Source organism: Aquarana catesbeiana, linkage group LG02 (genome assembly GCF_042186555.1).
Source record: "Aquarana catesbeiana isolate 2022-GZ linkage group LG02, ASM4218655v1, whole genome shotgun sequence".
NCBI classification, from domain to species: Eukaryota; Metazoa; Chordata; class Amphibia; order Anura; family Ranidae; genus Aquarana; species Aquarana catesbeiana.
The window spans coordinates 104,445,119-104,464,997 of record NC_133325.1 but is presented as its reverse complement, the minus strand read 5'-3'; the positions used below and the strand labels follow the sequence as shown (position 1 = coordinate 104,464,997).

Sequence of the window (19,879 nt, the reverse complement as noted above, 5' to 3'; positions counted from 1 at the left end):
AGTGAAGGGCTCCCCCACCAAGGGAATTAGGTAAAGTGTGCTAACCTTATAGGACTCCATAATGTGATTTTCTGTGTGCTTTACTACAATTAGCTGAAATTAAATTGTATTGGATTTAACTTCAACTTGTCTAAGCTGTTTGTGGATGGTGCCAAGACAGCAGATGACCATATTGTCTAGCCAGACTGGGTCTAAGTAGCATACAGCAGCATTTGAAACAGAACACCCCTAAGATACCCTCTGTGTCCACACAAAAACCTAGCTATCTTTATAGACAACTTTGTTCTACAGTTTACACATAGTGGGGCTATTTTCATGTTTCTTATGTCTTTTGGTGACTGCCATGGCAAGATCTCCCTGGGTTCACAGGTCTGCATTTCTGCCACAATCATTACATGGAAGCATCACTTTCCCCGTTGAAATTTTAAACTGTGTTACGGAGAAGGTGGCAAGAGGAGTGTGGGCATAAACACCCAGACTCCAAGAAGCATGGCAACAGAGCCAGGAACATGTCTTGCTGTTGATAGCCTCCGTCTATTACTAAAAGGTTTTTTCAAGGGTGCCTTGGAAAAATACCTAAAAATTGCCCTAAAACTGTATACAAGCCAGTGGGTGGATCAAGCCTGCCTTTTTAGCTACACAAAACCACAGGTTTTCATTGTGCACCATTACATAGTGTTCTTGCTTGCCCCTCACCTGCTCCTGTCCATAAGCACTGGGCAAGGGAGAAAAACTGAGGGAGAAGGTAAACATTGGAATACTAGTCAGTACCAGTGTGTAAAGGCTTATTTGTTTTGGACAAATAAATCACTTCTAATGTTGGGAGTCCTATGTGTGTGGATGCTGTTATAATATGTAAAACTATTTGTTTAGTTTTCTGCATTATTCTGTATAATTTTAAAGGGTGGCTTGACGGAAAAAAAAGGTTGAGAAACATTGTTCTAGAGAATTCGATGTGTACTTTCCACTAGTTTAATAGGTTCATTAAGCAACCAGATATAGCTCATCCTTAGTGAGTGACAAGAAATATACCTTAAGAGATGAAAGGACACTCATTTGGTATTCCACCCTAAAATAATCCTATATCCAGTGAACAATGCCATATCAATAGAGGTTAAGCTAATGTTTTCACTACTTTATGGATTTGGAATCTCTTTTTGGATAGGCTCTCTATGTGCCTACCCTGCATGTCACCTACAGACATATATTGACCATATACCTTGTTGCATATAATCGGGTGCAGCCAGCAACATACATCTATCATGAAAACTATTTATTTTTTGTTTGCCACTGTAAATCCCCTGAAATTAAAGGAGAAACATTAGCTGGCGATAATTTTGGTTGAAGATGGCTAAACATTTTAGGCAGAAAACTCTACCATGCTCAAGGAGACAAAGAGCAACGTGCAAAGACTAGTAACCCATAAGATTACCCCTGATTGCACAGCTCTAAACTGAAAGCTGATTGGTTGCTGACTGCTACGAGTGACCACTTTGCATATCATGACCACTCTTTAGAATGTGATCACCTTCCACCAGATCATGTGCCATTGTATTTGGCCAGTAGGATCTAGTAACTCCGTATCCTAGTCAGTTTTATAAAATATTATAACTGCTTCAGCCAAGGGGAAGTCAAGTTCTTGAAACATTATTGGATTACTTACATGGTGTAGATGTCAGTGGTCTTAGTATTTAGCATTTAAATAATACAACAGTAAAACAACAATAGGTGAACCACAAGTATAAATAAATGTATCCAGATTAAATTCATGATAATAAGCTGTCCACCTAAAATAGGTAAGCATTTACGAAACACATAATCAGTAAAACGTCCAACATTAGTATTCGGAAATAACTTTTGTCTTTGTTACAGCACTCCAGTGGCTAGAGAAGAGCAAATAATAATAACACAAAAAAGAAATGCGTAATTGGTTTGTTAGGAAGTGCCCAAACCCTCTCATGGACAAGCGTGCTGGCGGTCCTTTGATACGCTATAGAGTGCTGTTGCTTTCAGTCACTATCCATGTAAGCAATGAGAACATAATACATATGAGCAATGAGCAGAGAGTATGCAATGTGTATGTGTGCAAAGAATAATCACCAAGAAGCATGCAAGTAAGAAGATGTGCATAGTATTAAGATAAGTAGAAAGCCAACCACTTAAGCAATAACGAAAAATAAAAGAATGAGAACAGGTATATTTCATGCGTCTAAAGCCACTTCATAATAAAAATAAAATGCATTGCTATTACAGAATGGTTTCTATAATCCCAACAGCACAGTTTATATGTGTGAACCCCAGTAAAGGCCTATGATAGGGGGGAAATCTTTTTAATTATTTGGTCTTATTTAATAGGACTATTCATAATAGCTACTCATTTCTAATTGGTTGCTATGGGTTTCTGCACTTTCCTCTCTTTAATTACATAAGCCTCTATCGGAAACTAGGAAAATGACACGTGAAAGGGTTACTGGTATTAATGATTATTTTAAAGCATCGGGGCTTAGTTACATTATTAAAAAAGAGTCAAATCTTTTTTAGAGGATTTTAGATCTTTTGTTCTTCACCATGGAACAAAATACGGTAATCTGATCCTCTCTCTTGGAGGAAAGATAGATATATTTTTCCTTTACTTACAAAGGGGCTTCCCACAGCTTGGTAACTTTCACTGGGGAAATGTGGATTGTGTGGGGTAGTTTTTAAGGGATGTGTCATGGGCACTCAAATTAGTGACTATGGCAGCACCTCTCCTAACAACCATTCTGACAGTGCAAGTGATTTTAGATAAGGGCTCAGGCATCACACACACCCCAACCTCTTCCAAAAGGAAGGTAATTAGCAAAAATGTGGATAGTAAAGAAAGTGTATGTATAGCCAAAACTTTTTTCAGGCTTTGGATAAAATGGGAAAGGGTTAAAGTCCCCGTCCTTTAATTTCTTTGCTATCTCATTCCCTTTGGAGAGAAGTCCCTTTAGTTCCTGTCCCAGAAGTTCGACAGGAAGTGAGAGAAAATCTCAACAAACTGAAGAGAATTTCCCTTCATGACAGCTGTCACCAGAACAAGTGTAATATTGTTTTAACAATGTAGTCCTTTATAAATAAAAGTATTGACTATCAATGCAGGATATTAAAAGGCAACTTCACCTATGACACCATTTTTATTTTTGGTAGAATGTGGCAGGTTTTGATTCCATACCTGGACCCTGGAAAACTGACATTTTCAGCCAAGATTATGCCCACATCTGCTGAACTGAATTTCTCCATATATTCCTATGAAGAATCCACCTCTATGTGTAGAACACCGGAATGTCTATGCTCTAGTGGCTTCTCCACAGGACTTTATAAAAGCTGCTGCTGATGAAAATCTGGCAGAAAGATTGTGCTTGATCTGTCCAGACAAAGAGACAGACCCACTCCACCAAAAATGGACAAATCTGATTGGTGGCTGAAGTAAAAGCGGGCAGTTTCTTTTTCTTTTAGACTCTTTGTGAAGTTGAGTCCATAATTAGTAGAGTGTAAGCTGCCTGCATGTCCATAACCCAGTGACATTATGTAAGAAATTTTAATTTTTAAATGAAAAGAAAGAAATAACTGTTACTTTGAAAGAAAAAACTATAATTTACAAAACATTAAGGAAAGCTGTGAAAAAAAAAAAAAAAAAGTTATAGAAAGGCCATGTATTGTGGGTATGCTTACTGCAATGACGGAGACTCCGGCAGTAGTGCTGTTTGGCTTTGGACCTGTATTGAAATGCTTCTTTATCTTTCCAGCCACTGAGAGTGGGTACTCATTTTCCGGGAGACCATCATCCTGCAGGTATAGAAAGAGTTATTATAATTTTGTTGATTCTGTCTTGTGTGCTGCTAAATCAAAGAATTGTGGAACAATTATAAAACAACGCACAAATAATTGTTTTATTCTTTTAATACTTTTTGATGGTATTGGTGACCAAATAGCAGTTTGGCTGCTTCTATTTAAAGATTCACTTAAACCTTGGCCATTGAGGACAAAGAGACTTGTATGGACCATTCAGGACAAGTGTTTTTGAAAAGGGCCTCCAGCCCAAGCCCCTGATACTCACCTTGTCAGCACTCTTTCACCACTCCTAACTTAGTCTTAGCCAGCACTAAAATCCCTAGTATCCTTTAGTGTTGGAAGCTATGGGGAAAGGTGGCACTCCTTGCTAGGTCATTTGGCAGTGCTCAGGCCTAGAGATTGGCCACTAGACCTGTGAACACAGGGGACAAGGTTACATGCCATACCCAGAAGCAATAGGTTTTGTCGCCAAACAGAACAGAGAAAGGAGCAATGGGGAAGACCTGACTAGATGAATATAACAGAAAACCCGTAATAAAGACATTGTCATGTTGCCCTGAATGGACAAGGTGACAAAGGGTTTGATTTACTAAAGGCAAATAGAATGTGCACTTTGCCAGTGCAGTTGCACCAAGTATCTCCAGAGTTTAGTGAATGTGGTGAAGCTTCACTTTGTAAAGAATACCCAATAGAGGTCTCATTAAATACCTTATACCACGCCAGTAAGGAATGCGGAGCTAAGAGCTCATGGCAAACTTTTCCATACCTGGACCCTACAGATAATTATTTAACCACTTCACGCAAAATCACGATGAAGTGGTTGTACCGGGGTGATGCCTGCAGCTACAGGCATCACCCTGGTACCATTTCTTAGAACCAACGGTCTCCTTTTTTGTAATAACAATCGCTCGGCTGTTATTACAAGGAGTGGGAGGGGATGTTTCACCTCCCGCTGCCTTCTGCCGCTCTGCCTGGGTCTCCTGTCCCACTGGGAGACCCGAGCCACCAGCCGGCATTTCCGCCGGCTAGCCGGAGTCCCGCACAAAGCCAGATTTGGCTTTGATCGGGACTCCGGTGTAGAAACCACCATCACTTCTAGTTTACTCGGGCAGCCAACGGCGCCATTTTAAAAAAAATTAGTAAAGAGTACCTGTCATCACATATTACTGTCACAAAGGATGTTTACATTCCTTGTGACAGCAATAAAAGTGATAAGATTTTTTTTTTTTAAAGGGACAGTGTAAAAAAAAATGTAATAAAATAAATAAGAAAAAAAAAAATTTTTTTAAAGCGCCCCATCCCTCCCTGCTTACACTCAAAAAAATACATAAGTCGTGTCCACAAATGTAAACAGTGTTCAGATCACACATGTGATGTATTGCCACCATCGTTAGAGCAAGTACAATAATTCTAGCACAAGACCTCCTCTGTAGCTCTAAAAAGGTAACCATTAAAATTTTTTAAAGCGTCGCCTATGGGGGTTTTTAAGTACCGTAGTTTGTCGCCATGCTACGAGTGTGCGTAATTTTAAAGCGTGACATGTTAGGTATCTATTTACGGTACTCAAAATAACATAATCTTTTACATTATCCAAAAAAATTGGGCTAACTTTACTTCTTAGTTTTTTTTTAATACATTGAAGTCTATTTTTTCCAAAAAAATTGCGTTTGAAAGACTGCTGCGCAAATACAGTGTGACATAAAATATTGCAATGACCACCATTTTAGGGTCTCTGCTAATATATATATATATATATATATATATATATATAATGTTTGGGGGCTCTAAGTACCTGTTTTTTTTCTTTTAAACAACAAATGTCAGAAATAGGCCTGGTCTTGAAGTGGTAAAAATAGACACAGCAAATATAGCATTATATTAGAAAAAATGAACACTGACAGATTCAGCAGTAACATATAAAGACCAATCTAGAGGAGTAGAAAATTGATTTAAAGTCAAATACTATTTAAGAGTGCATATTAAAGTGTATCTAAAGGAAAATCCTATTTTTTTTTAACATTTTGGATAGAGTAGGGATTGGTTAGAACCTCTGTCAGGTTTTTTTTGCTGTTGTGTCCCAAATATGAAGATTAGCCCACTCAATGTGGTTTATTTACTAAACGCAAATAAATTTTGCACTTTGCAAGTACAGTTGCACTCTGCAAGAGCATTTATTTCAGAGCTTAGTATATGAGGGGAAGTTCTGCTGACTTCTATCATCTAATCATATGCAAGCAAAAATGCTGTTTTTTTATTTTCCTTGCATGTGATTGGGTATTCTTTGCAAAGTAAGGTTGAGTCCCAGGCGCTAATCACAGGGAAAACCACATGATGCAATATATGTTCAGCTGAACCGTGCTGCTGTCTAATGGCAAAGGATCAGATGCTGAAATGTTGAAGACAAAAAGGGTCGACAGCACAATGAACCACATGTATACTGAAAAAGGTTGCTGGTGATTTATTCCAAAGGTTAAAACAGTACAAATTTGAATGACAACGTTACCATAAGGCTGTAAGGCTGGCTCAGGCACTGATGGATCACTAGGACCGGCCGGGACAACCAACCAAGGGACACTGACCATGGAAAGCCACAAGGACACGCCAGCTGCAGTGTGTAGTGTGTTGAGCCAGGAAGATGGTGTCACTGACACTGGCGATGTGAATAGAGCCAAGCAGCTGACTGTGTCCAGGGGAAAAGCTCCATGGTGTGCGTCTAAGGAAGGGGGCATCACCGAAGACAAGCCGGACCTGAGGAGTCGGAGAAGAAACCAGCCATGGCCAATGTGGAGCAAGGCGTCTCTGTTGCCGTGACCACCGATTTTGCACGCTTGCGTGCTTTGTCGAGTCACTGGAAAATGGCTAACAGAGGCAATTTGTACTATTTTAACCTTTGGAATAAATCGTCAGCAACCTTTTTGAGTATACATGTGGTTCATTGCAGCCATTACCCATCAATTTCAGCTCAGTTTTGTCTTCTTCATTTTTTGCAAAGTGAAGCTTTACCTCATTTACTAAGCTCTGGAGCAACTGCACTTGCAAAGTGCAAAGTCTATTTGTCTTTAGCAAATCCACTCCTAGATGCCTTGGCGACCATAATTTCTGGAACTGATAGTAACAGGAAATCCAACATTTTAATTTTTTTTTTCGCTTGAATAGGAGCAGAGGGAAAATCTCCCAAAACACAAGACAAGTTTTTTTTTATCTCCCTCTCTCTCTCTCTTTTTAAGTTAGAAACATGATGGACCTACTTCTCTCCAAACGCTTTCACTATTGAGGTAAATAAAGTATTATTCCCAACTACACTGACAGGGATTTTATTTGTTTTAGATACACTTTAACTTAACTAACTTAACCGGGTGAAGTTTTGTTTTTGTAAATCATGTAAAAAATCCTTTTTTTTATTTTTATTTTTTTATTTCCCTTGCACGTGATTGGGCATTCAAAATAAACATCCACAGCTTCACCATACTTACAAAAGTGAACATTCTCTACTGCTTCAGAAAATTAACCCCATTGATTTATCCAACTAGGGCTTGTTAAAGTGCTTTATGTGTGTGTTGCTAGCTGATTAATAGATCTGCTAGAAAGGTCTTTCATCTCAATAGAAGAAAAAAAAAAACAGCTGTCTAAACAAACAGCTTATGAAATAACATTGGTTACAACGATTTTTCATTAATTAGAGTGTAAAAATCAGATTTGCAGATTCCTGATGGATGTACTCTCACGAATATTCAGGAGGAGAAATGTCCTATGATTTGGTTTGGATTATAACATGTGCTTAATTGTCAGGTAAAATAAAAAGAAGTGCAGATTTATTTTAAAAGTTGCAAATTAAGGCTAGGCATAGATACGGTATGTTGATTTTCATCTTTTTCTACTGAGTGCAAATTATTTCAGCAAGGCAATTATGTCAAAAACAGGCTTTGGCTTTGTTGTAATGAAAAACTTTGAAATATAGCTTGAAATGGTTTTATTGTTATGTATTTTATAACCTAGCAATTTAAATCAAATATAGAAAGTTTATATCAGTGTAGATAGTCATTGACAGCAATTAATGTCAACACAACACAATGAAATAATGATATACCATAAATTAATTATTTTAGCACACAGGTGTTATTACTGTTAATGTGCAGGTTAGTGTAGTGGCTGTTTATATTGGTACACAATCACAAAATTGGTCAATTGTAATTATTAGTAATCTTAAATTGAAGAAAAAAGCAAAATAGATAAAAGTTAATATTAAATACATTAACAAAATTGTATAATCTGATATTGAGAACTAAAAACGAAAAACAATCCCCTCTGAGTGCTCTATGTATATTGTATGTATTTTAATAAACTTTGTTGTAGATTACTATTTCTGTGCTGAAGAAAAAGCTGTTTGTTCCAATTTGTGTCTTTGGATACTGATTCTGAATGGGAGTAACCAATTAACCTTAACCAGCTGGTGCACTTTATGTGTTGCAGTGTCTACATCCCTTTAGAAGTGATTCACCTTTAGGGAGTATCTGACCAAAAATTACATTTTTGTTGCAGAGGATGCCCAAAATTTGACTTGCACTAAAATCTGACTTGTACAGAGTTCTTCACACAAGCAGGATTTTTTCTATGAAAATTGAGCTACCCTTGGAGGTTGAAAATGTGTTAAAAGTGAGTTATGCTTTTTCACACTGATTAGCTTTAGGAAGAAAAATTCTAAGAATCAATTCTCAAGCTATTATAAAGTGTTTGTAAGCCCTTACATTTATCCACTGAAGTGACTAGCCTCTGGAGAAACACAGAGATTAAAAAAAACCTCCTACATAAGTTGTACCTGTTTAACTGCAGCCCTCTCTTCTCTACAGCCTCCTAAAGCACACATTTTACACAGCATTTCTGTGATTCAGAAGGCAGAGGGGGGGATATGATGTCACACACGGCGCAGTACAGAGAGGAGAGCTGAGTGGAGGGAATGGGCACATACCCCCTCTACACAGTCTCATAGGGAAACATGCACAGTTGAGGTTGTCAATCACCTGCTGAGTGCTTGAGGGGGTTGGGGGTGGGGCCCTCTCCTGGGATTGCCTGATGTCAGCATAGGCTCTTAGATGTGACTCATGCAGATAACAGGGAAATGAAAAAGGAGACAGAAATCACACTAGGTGCTTTGGATCAAGGCAAGTACAAACTATAGCAAGATATGTTTTGTTTATTTTTCATTTCAGTGGTTTACAATCACTTTAGTACAAGAAAAATCTACACACCTAGCACAAAGTTTTATTACATAATGTGAAACTTTGAAAAATGTATTTACAAATTTCTTATTTTATCAACATATTATGACAAAGGTAAGAGCAAAGAAAACATATATATTAATTCTGTCCTGCCTTATGTGTTTCAAAAACGGTAGCCATTGTATAATATTTGAGCACTTACATTGACCCATGGGTGTTCAAGAACCTGCAGAGCAGAATACCTTTGGTCTACTTCAACCTGCAGCATCATGGTGATTAGTCCCTAAAAAAGAAAGATGGAGGTGGGTATTAAAGCAACATCAAAATACTTTCCTATCATCATATTATACCCCGTCTGCTATCATGACCTGTCCTGTGTACACAACAATAATGAGAAAAATTGAGTGCTGTGCCCTGGGGTGGAAATCAAACACCCTGAGTAAACAAGTGCCACATCCTAATATATTGAAAAATTGAAGGATAGGGAAAAATACGTACACATTATACATTACAATAACTATATATTAAAATGTTTATATCCTATTCTAATTGCAATCTATTTCTCCAACTAGAGATACAGAAGCTCCTGAAGAAGCGAAACTCTAGTCGGCAAACATGTTGAGCATTTTTTAACTCTTTTAACTCTTCTAGGACTCTTGAACACCCTAACAGCGGATGCCATATCTCAGTGTGGGATTTTTCTGATATATACCAAGTATAGCCCCATAGGAAGTATACAAGCAGCATCCATCTCTTGGGTCAATCAATGGGTCCTTTTCTTGTACTAAATATTTAAATGTGTTTTATTGAATGTGCACTGTATATGTAGTTAATGTATGTGAACCATTAAAATTGCTATATTTTTCTATACGTGCCGTTAAAGTCCATTTTTCCCTATCCTTCAATTTTAAACAACAATAATAACATCCTGTTTTAATATATATATATATATATATATATATATATATCCTCTATAAAACAAATACAAAAACATTTGTCAACTAACCTTTATGGTATCAAAGTCCCAATCATTATGAATAATTTTAGTCTATGCTATCATGATAATACCATATAATACCATTTATTAATCATCCATAAGACTAGATATATTCTATCATTTTAAATTGAGAAACAGGATACTATATCTACAAATAGGACTTGACCAACTGTGATTTATTCTCTTAGGGCTCATCAGAGCCCCCAGCAGCTGCTTATAGGGGTTATTGATTGGATAATATGTACTGTACTCAGCTTAACAGTGTTGGCGCATGCAGGGGCCTGAAAGCATATTAAAAGGCTATTTACATTATAACTAGTACCGCTACATTACTATGATTTGAAGCCAGCAGGGTATAACCTATGGGCTCACTGGTGGTTATAGATAAGGCACTGCTGGTTATAAATTCAAAGATCAAAGATCGGGATATGAAATTCATTATTCTTAATCTGCTACTGGATAAAGCAATGACATAATTACACACCTTCTACAGCAGTGATCTCGAAAGTGAGGCCCAGGGGCCAGATGTGCCCCTTTGCTTGCTTTTATTTGGCCCTCGGGGCACTTTTTTATCTATTGATACCAACATTGGGGCATAGTTCCCCTTACAGAGGCACAATTCCCCCAATGACACTGATGATGGAGCACAATTCCTCCCAATGACACCAATGATGGGGCACACTTCCTCCCAATGACACCAGTGATGGTGCACAGTTTCTTCCAATTACTCCAATGATGGAAATAATTCCTCCCAATGACACCAATGAGGGGGGCCCGAAGACACCAATGGTGGAATACAATTCCTTCCATTGACACCAATGATGGGACACAATTCCACTCACTCATATCAGTGATGGGGTACAATTCCTCCGACTGACACCAACGATGGGGCATTGTATTTTCACACTGTCTTCTGAATCTTTTCTACTCCCAATGGCCACAATCCGGTCCCCCTAAAATCTGAAGGGCAGTAAACTGGCCCTTTGTTTAGAAAGTTTGAAGACCCCTGTTCTACAGGAAAAGGATGTCACACTTATTACGTATGAAAATAGGCAAAGACACCAGAGAATCATATTCGTATTCCCCTGTTAGTACTGCACTCTTCTGACACAGTTCCATTGAACCATGAACCACATTCTGATTTTGGTATCACTAGTTTTCCTGTTACCTTTGCAGAGTCAGACACATTATCCCAGTAAGGTGATGGAAAATCCACTTGTCCCATTAAGATTTGATCAAAAAGTACTTCCTGGTCATCTCCGCTTCTAAATGACACGGAAAAGGTATAAAAAAATGCATTTTGTGCTAGATAGTAATAAAAAAAAATAATGCATAATCCTCATATCAGTATATCACAAAGAATTGACCAGAATTGAATTCTACAATCATTCCAAGGCAGATGTATACTGCAACCCCAGAGAAAAAAAAATGATGTGTGAAATTTGAATGCAAGCATTTATAGAATTTTTGTTATGTTAAGAAACCAAGAAACCGGCATACATGTGATGAATATGTATGCAATTGATCAGAACTGCACAATGCTTATTCCTTCTAGCTATTCAAAATTACTAACTGAATGCTTACAGTCATTCTTTCCAACTGTGTTGAATTTCCTGCATGAAATAACAATAATTTTTTTTGTTGTGGACAACTATGTGATAAGATTCTCAAATTTTATTGACACTCAGCAATAAAAATGGAACCCACTTGGAACCTCAAATTAAAATTTTTGATGAGAAATTCTGAAAATGCAGGGGGCACATGCTTGGAGCTACACAGCAGCATCCGCACAGCCAGGTCCCACCTATAGGAATGGGACCTGGCTGTGCGGATGCTGCTGTGTAACAGGCTACGTGATATCATAGGGCTGTGGATATTTGACCGGATTTGCCCCTGTCATATATACTCTCTACAAGTACCCTGGTTATCTTCACCACATCTACAGAGATCTTCATCTATACAAGCATAATTGGTGCAGTGGGTGTATACCCATCTGTGTCCAATTGTTCTGGTAAGCCCCCCACTTTTACATATGGTGGTGGATCTGCTATCAACACCTTATTATCTCTCTACACTTTTGCGTGTTTAACATATATACACCTCAACGGACATTTTTTGGACTCACTTTTGCATAGTAGTTTGTGTTAGATATATGTACATCCAAGTGGATGTTTCTTGGGACTCAACTCCCAATAGATGTGTCATTTTGAATGTTTACTATATATATCTATTAATCTAACTTATGCATACGTTTGGGATATATTTACATTGTATATCACATATCTATGTTAGTCTTTATTTTTTAGCGCTGCACTTCCCTTTTTATAATTTATCTCTCACAGGTTTAGATCACTTGTTTGTGCTAGCTGCTCACATCCCTTTCTGACAGCGCGATATTCACATATATATTTTCCAATAATGTTCACCAACCTCAACCATCGGACATAGCTCAATTTTTAGAAAAAGTAAACCTCCCAACTGTAGATCATTCTACCCTTGAAAAACTAAACAGATCGATATCTATAGATGAAATCAATAAAGTTATTCAATTTCTTACAACAAATAAAGCCCCAGGAGTGGTTTGGCTTATCTAGTGAATACTTTAAAGCATTCATTAAAATCTTATCACCTTACCTTGACAAATTGTTTAACTGCGCTGCGAATAATCAAGCATTCCCCAAAGAGATGCTTGAAGCTGTTATCATTACAATTCCTAAGCAAGGAAAAGATCCAACGTCACCTTCCAACTATAGACCCATTTCATTAATCTACTCTAAAGTCCTAGCCAACCGCTTACTAGAAATAACACCCTACCTCATTGAATCAGATCAAGTGGGGTTTGTTAAAAGTCGTCAAAGCCCCGATAGCACTAGAAGAATGATTGACTTGATCAATCATATAGAACACAAGCGAATTCCTTCTCTGCTACTTGGTTTAGACGCGGAGAAGGCATTGGACAGGGTTCATTGGGGTTACATTGCAGAAACCCTCAAGAAGTTTGGATTTTCCGGCTTCATTCATGAAGCCATAATATCCCTTTACATGGTATCATCGGCTAAGGTATTCACGTCAGGAAACATTTCAAGTAGTTTTACATTATCTAATGGAATCAGACAAGGTTGTCCCTTATCGCCTATCTTTTTTCATTAATAATCAAACCCCTTGCAGAGATCATCAGAACTAATCCCAAAATTAATAGTATTAAAATTGTACAAATAGAACATAAACTGGGTCTATTTGCAGATGACGTCATATTAACACTCTCGTCCCCTGATACCTCTCTGAGTGAATTTAAGAATACTTTAGAGGCCTTTGGAGTAGTATCCTATTATAAAATAAACCCCAGCAAATGCTATGCCTTACCAATGAATATTCCACCAGATCAAGTTGACGATTTACGACAAAAATATATGTACAACTGGGATAATCCATCTATCTCATACTTGGGGAACCGTATCAATTACCCCACAATTAAGCTTTATGAGGTCAATTACCCTACTTTATTAGATCAAATCACTCAGGACCTCCAATCCATCCAAAAAAATTGTTTATCCTGGATCAGTAGAATAACAGCATTCAAGATGCAAACACTACCAAAAATGTTATATTACCTCCAATCCCTTCCAATCCCAATACCTGCAAAAATTTTTAAACAAGTCAACTCGAAACTAAAAAACTTGATCTAACAAACTATACCTTGCCATGTTACTTTCTAGCACTGCTTTTGAACCTATCTTTGTGATTTGCTAAACTTTAATAAACAAATTTGACAAGAGAAATTCTGAAAATGCAAAGAAACCTGAGGTCTTTCCAGAAGGCTTTGGTGTTCATTTATAAGTAACAGTGTATCTGCAGCCTTGAACAATGAATAAAATAATATACATTAAAAGTGGTTGTAAAGGCAGGAAGAATAAAAAAAACTTCTATGATCAGCTCCCCCCAGCTCCCAAAATACTTACTTGAGCCTGATCTTGAATCAGCACTGTGCCTGGGAAGAGTGGCGCTGCTCTCTCTCCTCATGGACACGGGGGCAGCATTGGCTCTTGCTGCTGTCAATCAAATCCAGCGAGCAGAGAGCGAGGGGTGGGACTGTGTGTGTCAATGGATGTGCATAAGCAAACAGGCGTGTCCCCACAGTAAGCAGCCTGCTATGGGGGGCACTCAGAAGGGAGGAGGAGCATTGGCGGGGATCCCAGAATAGAAAGATCAGATTGCTCTGTGCAAAACCATTGCACAGAGAAGGCAAGTATGACATGTTTATTATTTAAAACAAATCTCTTTACAATCAAGTATGAATTCTTAGGTGCAATAACCAATAATAACCAAACAGAATAGAAGCCTCTGAAAATAGACCAGCATGTTCCAGGTTCTGATTGGCTGCTATGGATTACTACAAATAAGAAATCAAGAACTGAATAAACCACACCATACCAGCTCTTTTTCCTAGGTCCAGTTGTATTACCTTATAAATATAGTTCAATTTTTCAATGCATTTCCAAATTATAGTATTTATTCAAATATAAGTGCTTGGCTTAGGCCCTTATAGGATTATACAAAAATGAATCCATGCAGATACCTACCCACGGAATGGAGGAAAGCCACACAGTAGGATGTAAGTTATTACGCCAGCTGCCCATATATCCACCTTTAACCCATACCTAAGGAAAAACACATATTAGTAATCAGCCAGAAGTCCTGACAATTAGAGACTTAATACGAGCACAGTGTCTGAGGACTCCCTATAATAATTAAATTGACATCACTGTCATCCAGTCATAATCTGATGCTCTCTAAAATGTGGAATGGAGTAGTTACATGCAGACACTTCGGTTCTCTGGTTTTAATCACTATTCTCCGTTTAGTGTCTGTCATTGGAAGCCACCACTGGAGTGTACATACTCTTTCCCATAAGGTGGGTCTGCAAGAGTGCATATTCCAAGCCTAAAGCCTAGTACACACGGGCTGAATGTCAGGCGACATCAGCTGGTTATATAAAAACCGGCTTACATTCAGCCCGTGTGTATGGCAGCTGATCCAACAGAAGTCAGCCGTTTGGCCAGCAGCTGACTGGCTCCTGATCAGCGCACTCAGCCATTGGCTAGGAGCGCTGACCTGAGTGTTCTGGCAGGGCCATCCCCCTGTCAGAACACAATAGAACAGCAGGGGAGATCGCTGTACTAACATTGGATTGTTACCGTTGTGATTGTGACCATTGAACAAAAAAAAAAATACAGTGGTGTGTACTAGGCTTAATAGTAACCTACAGTACAGTTCACCATATAGGTCACAACCTGATTTTACAATCTACATTAGATCTTGCAACATCTATGTAGTGCAGAGACATCTTTGAATGGGTACAATTTGATTAGCTAGATTAGGTAGGTCCTCATATCACAAAGATTTAAATATAATGTTGATTAAACAAAGATTGTACAGTCAGATCGTAATGTGTGGTAATCCTAGGGGCATGGACCACATCTGGTATCGGTATCAATCTTTAGTTATTAAAGGTTGTTATAATGATCAGGGATGATTACCATAAATGGTAAAATGATTACCATAAAATTTATTCCTGTGCATGTTACAGGTTGAGATTAAAAAAATAAAGCTAAACCTCCCCTTTTTTTGTCTGCTCTGTTGATGGGTATGGCCTTTGGGTCGTTGGGTCTTTCTGGAACTGACCTAAACTCAAGTCAAGAGAGGTCATCAGCTAACTTATTATAATGAGGAATCCCGTATGCTCTAATGGATTATATATTGTATTTGTCAGGAGCATGTAGCACTCCTGCTCCATCACAGCTGCTGGTCTTATTCCAGCATCCTGGTTTTGGCTGTGATGCATTCTCCTTGTCTGTTTGTTCACCTGCAAGGTGATTGAAGTGGCCAGTCTCTGGGTGGAGACCAAACCTGATTTAAGTCAGTTAAGCCCGCAGTCTCATGCTTGTGAAAGTGTGTGCAACATGTACTTCAAGCTCTCTATTTGTCGGCCCTGTTCCTCTGCCTCCCTTGTTGACAACCTTGGATCAGATATCGACTACGCTCAGAACTCAGCCTGCCCTGAACCCGGATTGTCACTGACCACTCTACCTGGCTGCTAACTGCAAGTACCTGTTCAATGTGTTCAGTTCAAATACTTGTTCGCTGTGCTCAGTTCGTGCCTGACCTGGTGAGGTGGCCAGGCACTATAGCATTATGTATAAGACCTGAGGGCAACCAAGTGCTGGTAGGCCTGCTTGCCTTTTGGGAAAGGGGGCTGCTATAGGTGAAGAACACAGCTAGCTATAGTGCCTGACCACCTGTGTTTGGAGTAAGCGTGACACTATTATATGTCCATTGAGCGTATGGAAGTTTAAACTCTTTTTTTCCTCCACTCTTTCTTTTTTATTCCCTTTTTTCAATTAGATTTGGGTGGGAGACAATGTCCTGCTTACGCTTTGTGGTCATCTTTATTTCTGTAAATGCAAGTATTAGATTGTTTTTTAGGGACTTGATTGAAGTTAATGTTTTGGACATTTCATCAATATAGTTCTATGTTTTGTCCTTTTTTTTGTTGATTCAGTCGGTTGCAGCAATAGTGGTTTCCTTTGTGTCCCAGTCCAACATCATGGAGCTGATATCAGCTGAACACGTTCATTCCAGTTGTTACTTGACTTTTTGATCACCGTGAGTTGTAGTATACAACCCTTTCTGTACAACTTGTTTATATTATTTTTGGACTAATGTTATATTTTTTGCATTTTCCAGAATTCATCAATTCACCAACCCCCTAAAGAAGAGACACAATATTTGAATGTTGAAACACACTGGGCTAATTTTTCACTACTACAGACTTCCTCATGCCTATATGTGGATTTGATGTTTTTTATTGATATATGTACTGATATGATGGGTTGTTTTAATAACTATGGTGACCACCAATAGTCTACTTTTAAAGACTTTTGTATAAGTAAAATTGTGAAGAATTGTATGAATTGAAATTTGTAATTATTTGAATGATACCTTAAACATTACATATTACATTACATATTTTCCTTTCTTTGTATTGCCCTAGGGATGAGGCACCATGCTTTTTTATAGACACAGATGGAATACAATTATCTAAAACTGGACAGATATTCCTTCTAAATAAATATAAACCTACAGAGACATGTAGGGGTTGATTTACTAAAACTGGAGATTGCAAAATCTGGTGCAGATCTGCATAGAAACCAATCAGCTTCCAGGTTTTACTGTCAAAGCTTAATTGAACTATCTGAAGTTAGAAGCCGATTGGCTGCCATGCACAGCTGCATCAGATTTTGCACTCATGGGGGGGGGGGGGCGGGCTAAGAAAGAATGGCAGTGGCATGTGTATGTAAACTATAATTACAATTGTAGTCAATTATTAAAGCTTAAACTGACACAATAATAAAGAATATGCAATATCATACACAGTATCATTGCAGTTTCATTAAACAGTATATCTTTGTAAGAACTATAAAGAGACAACAATAGTCTGTGCACTAGAGCAGAGGGTAAGTGGCCATCAGTGAAAAATGAAAAAAGGATAGTTGGACAACCGCTACAGGTTCTTATTAAAGCTAGTTAAAGTAAGGCTCTCATAAAATAAAAAAGGGAGCTGCCATTGCTGATCTCCTTCTGAGAGTTAGTCACCTGCTTAAATTAAGCAAATTATAGTGGTTCTAACAGCTGAAGGTTTTTTACCTTCATGCATTGTATGTATGAAGGTTAAAAACCTTCTGTGTGCAGCGCACGCCAACTCTCCCTCCTCATTGGCTGAGACAGCAGCGAAAGCCCATTGGCTCCCACTGCTGTCAATCACAGCCAGTGAGCCAATGAGGAGAGAGCGGAGGACGGAGCTGAACCGAGGCTCTATGTGTCTTATGGAGGCATATAGCAGTGGCTCAGGATCGAGCATGCAGCAGTGCCCTCAGGGCAAGCTGGTTTCTCTGTGGGCACTGCTCCAGGGGGAGGAGCCAGGAGCTCTGCAGAGGGCCTGAAAAGAAGAGGATTGGAGCTACTCTGGGCAAAACCACTGCACAGAGCAGGTCAGTATAACATGTTTGTTATTTTAAAAAAAGAAACTTTAAATTACAAAATTGTTTTTGCTGCAATACTCTTCTTCAACCCAGAGCTGTTCCCCACAGTACTTCCTCTCTGCCACTAGATGTCTTCAATCCTCTGGGTTAAATAGTGGCCAGAATTATTCAACCCACATCCCGCGAGCCAAGGTTGCTGAGTATCCACCTCCTGAGGGAATTGTCTTACAGTACTGCTGACCAGACGTCATTATATGGGCACCATTCAGTCAGTTTACCTTTGAGGAGAAGGCTTAACTGGCTGCTGTCAGTATAGCACAGTCTTTCTCAATCCTTCCCCCAAAGGAACTAAAATCATTTTCAAGTCTTTAGGAACCCCTAGTTTAACAAATTATTGATAGTCAGTGGGAAGAATTCCATTCTTATAGTGATGGTCAGAATGCCACCCTTACAGACAGCTAAAAAGATAATTGGAGTTATGTTGCTGGCTCTGCCAAGTGCAATTGGCCCTGTAACTATGCAGACACCATCGGATGGGAGATCAATTAGCCACAGCTGGAAGAACCCCTAACAACCTCTGAAGGAACCCTAGGGTAGGGTTCCATGGGAACTTGGTTGAGAATGGCTGGTCTAGCATGAAACATGTACACAGTGATGATGTGCTAATGTAGCAAACCATAGTCACCAGTCAGATATCTGTTTTCTGGAGTAAGATCAGAGAGAAATTAATTCTGATTGGTTGCTTTGGCTAACTGTACTTTACACATTGCTCTTTACTCTACTGAATGAGCTTACATGAGTTGAGTGACCTTAACCTGGACCAACACTGAAAGAACTTGTGGAAGATTGTACATGGTCTGTATCTTTCCCAGCTTCGCTAACAATATATGAGATACAGTATAGCCCTTGTGCTGCCTTTGTTTCATCTAACAGGCGTGCAGGACTATATATAAATTACAGATGTTTGCTGTGACAAATTCTACACATCCAAGCCCACTGTGAATGCAGTACAGCGAATACTGTACAGTAGATTCTTGTGAAGATTGCTTCTAGCTATCACCTTTCACAGTATAATTGTAACTGTCATAAAGCTGCATGGTGCAGGATATATTTATGGAACTCAGTGACAGAGAAGAAACAATATTAATGCAGAGAAGGCATTTTGTTAAGTGGCTTGGTTTTTGAAAAAGTTACTAATACTTTACCCAGTCTCTGCAATTATTTCTGGAGCTACATATGTTGGGGTCCCGCACACAGTGTATAGAGGTCCATCCACCACAGTGGCCAATCCAAAGTCTCCAAGCTTTAGTGATTTGCTTCCATCTTGGTGTTCGTACACCTAGACAAGAGAAAAAAATGCTTAGCAACCAAATGTAAATATGATATGATATAATCTATCTATCTATCTATCTATCTATCTATCTATATATATATATATATATATATATATATATATATATATATATATATATATATATATATGAAATTCTTAGTAAATGCCACGCAGCCTGAACATGGCTTGAACAATATTCTTTTTAACTTCATCATTTGCATCTGTCTCTTTTTGTAACCATTTCTCATGTTCAGCTTTATCCACTTTCCTTTTCCAGACAAGATATATAATGAATATGATCTTTTATGCATTAAGTACAGTATGTGTGCCACAGTAGGTGGGGCAGAAAACCTCCAATTAGTGTAATTTAAAAAAAAAGTTTATCTTCAGTCAGATGGATCCTGGTGTACCGAGGACAAACATTGCTTACATATTTTTGTCCAGCACTGATATGATTAATTTTATACGAGTACATAAA

The 19,879-nt window shown here is 38.4% G+C and overlaps 1 protein-coding gene across 3 annotated transcripts in view; it reads right to left on the bottom strand.

Annotated features, from left to right (window-relative positions):
- The window catches only part of DCLK1 (doublecortin like kinase 1), a 535,308-nt gene that overhangs the window by 60,138 nt on the left and 455,291 nt on the right, over positions 1-19,879 (bottom strand). For all 3 annotated transcript variants that reach the window (XM_073613310.1, XM_073613311.1, XM_073613312.1), the window contains 5 exons: positions 19,274-19,407; positions 14,610-14,687; positions 11,198-11,294; positions 9,235-9,315; positions 3,697-3,810 (listed from right to left, as the gene is read on the bottom strand). In XM_073613310.1, the coding sequence (XP_073469411.1) occupies positions 3,697-3,810; positions 9,235-9,315; positions 11,198-11,294; positions 14,610-14,687; positions 19,274-19,407 (504 nt within the window). The remainder of the gene's footprint in view (positions 1-3,696; positions 3,811-9,234; positions 9,316-11,197; positions 11,295-14,609; positions 14,688-19,273; positions 19,408-19,879) is intronic.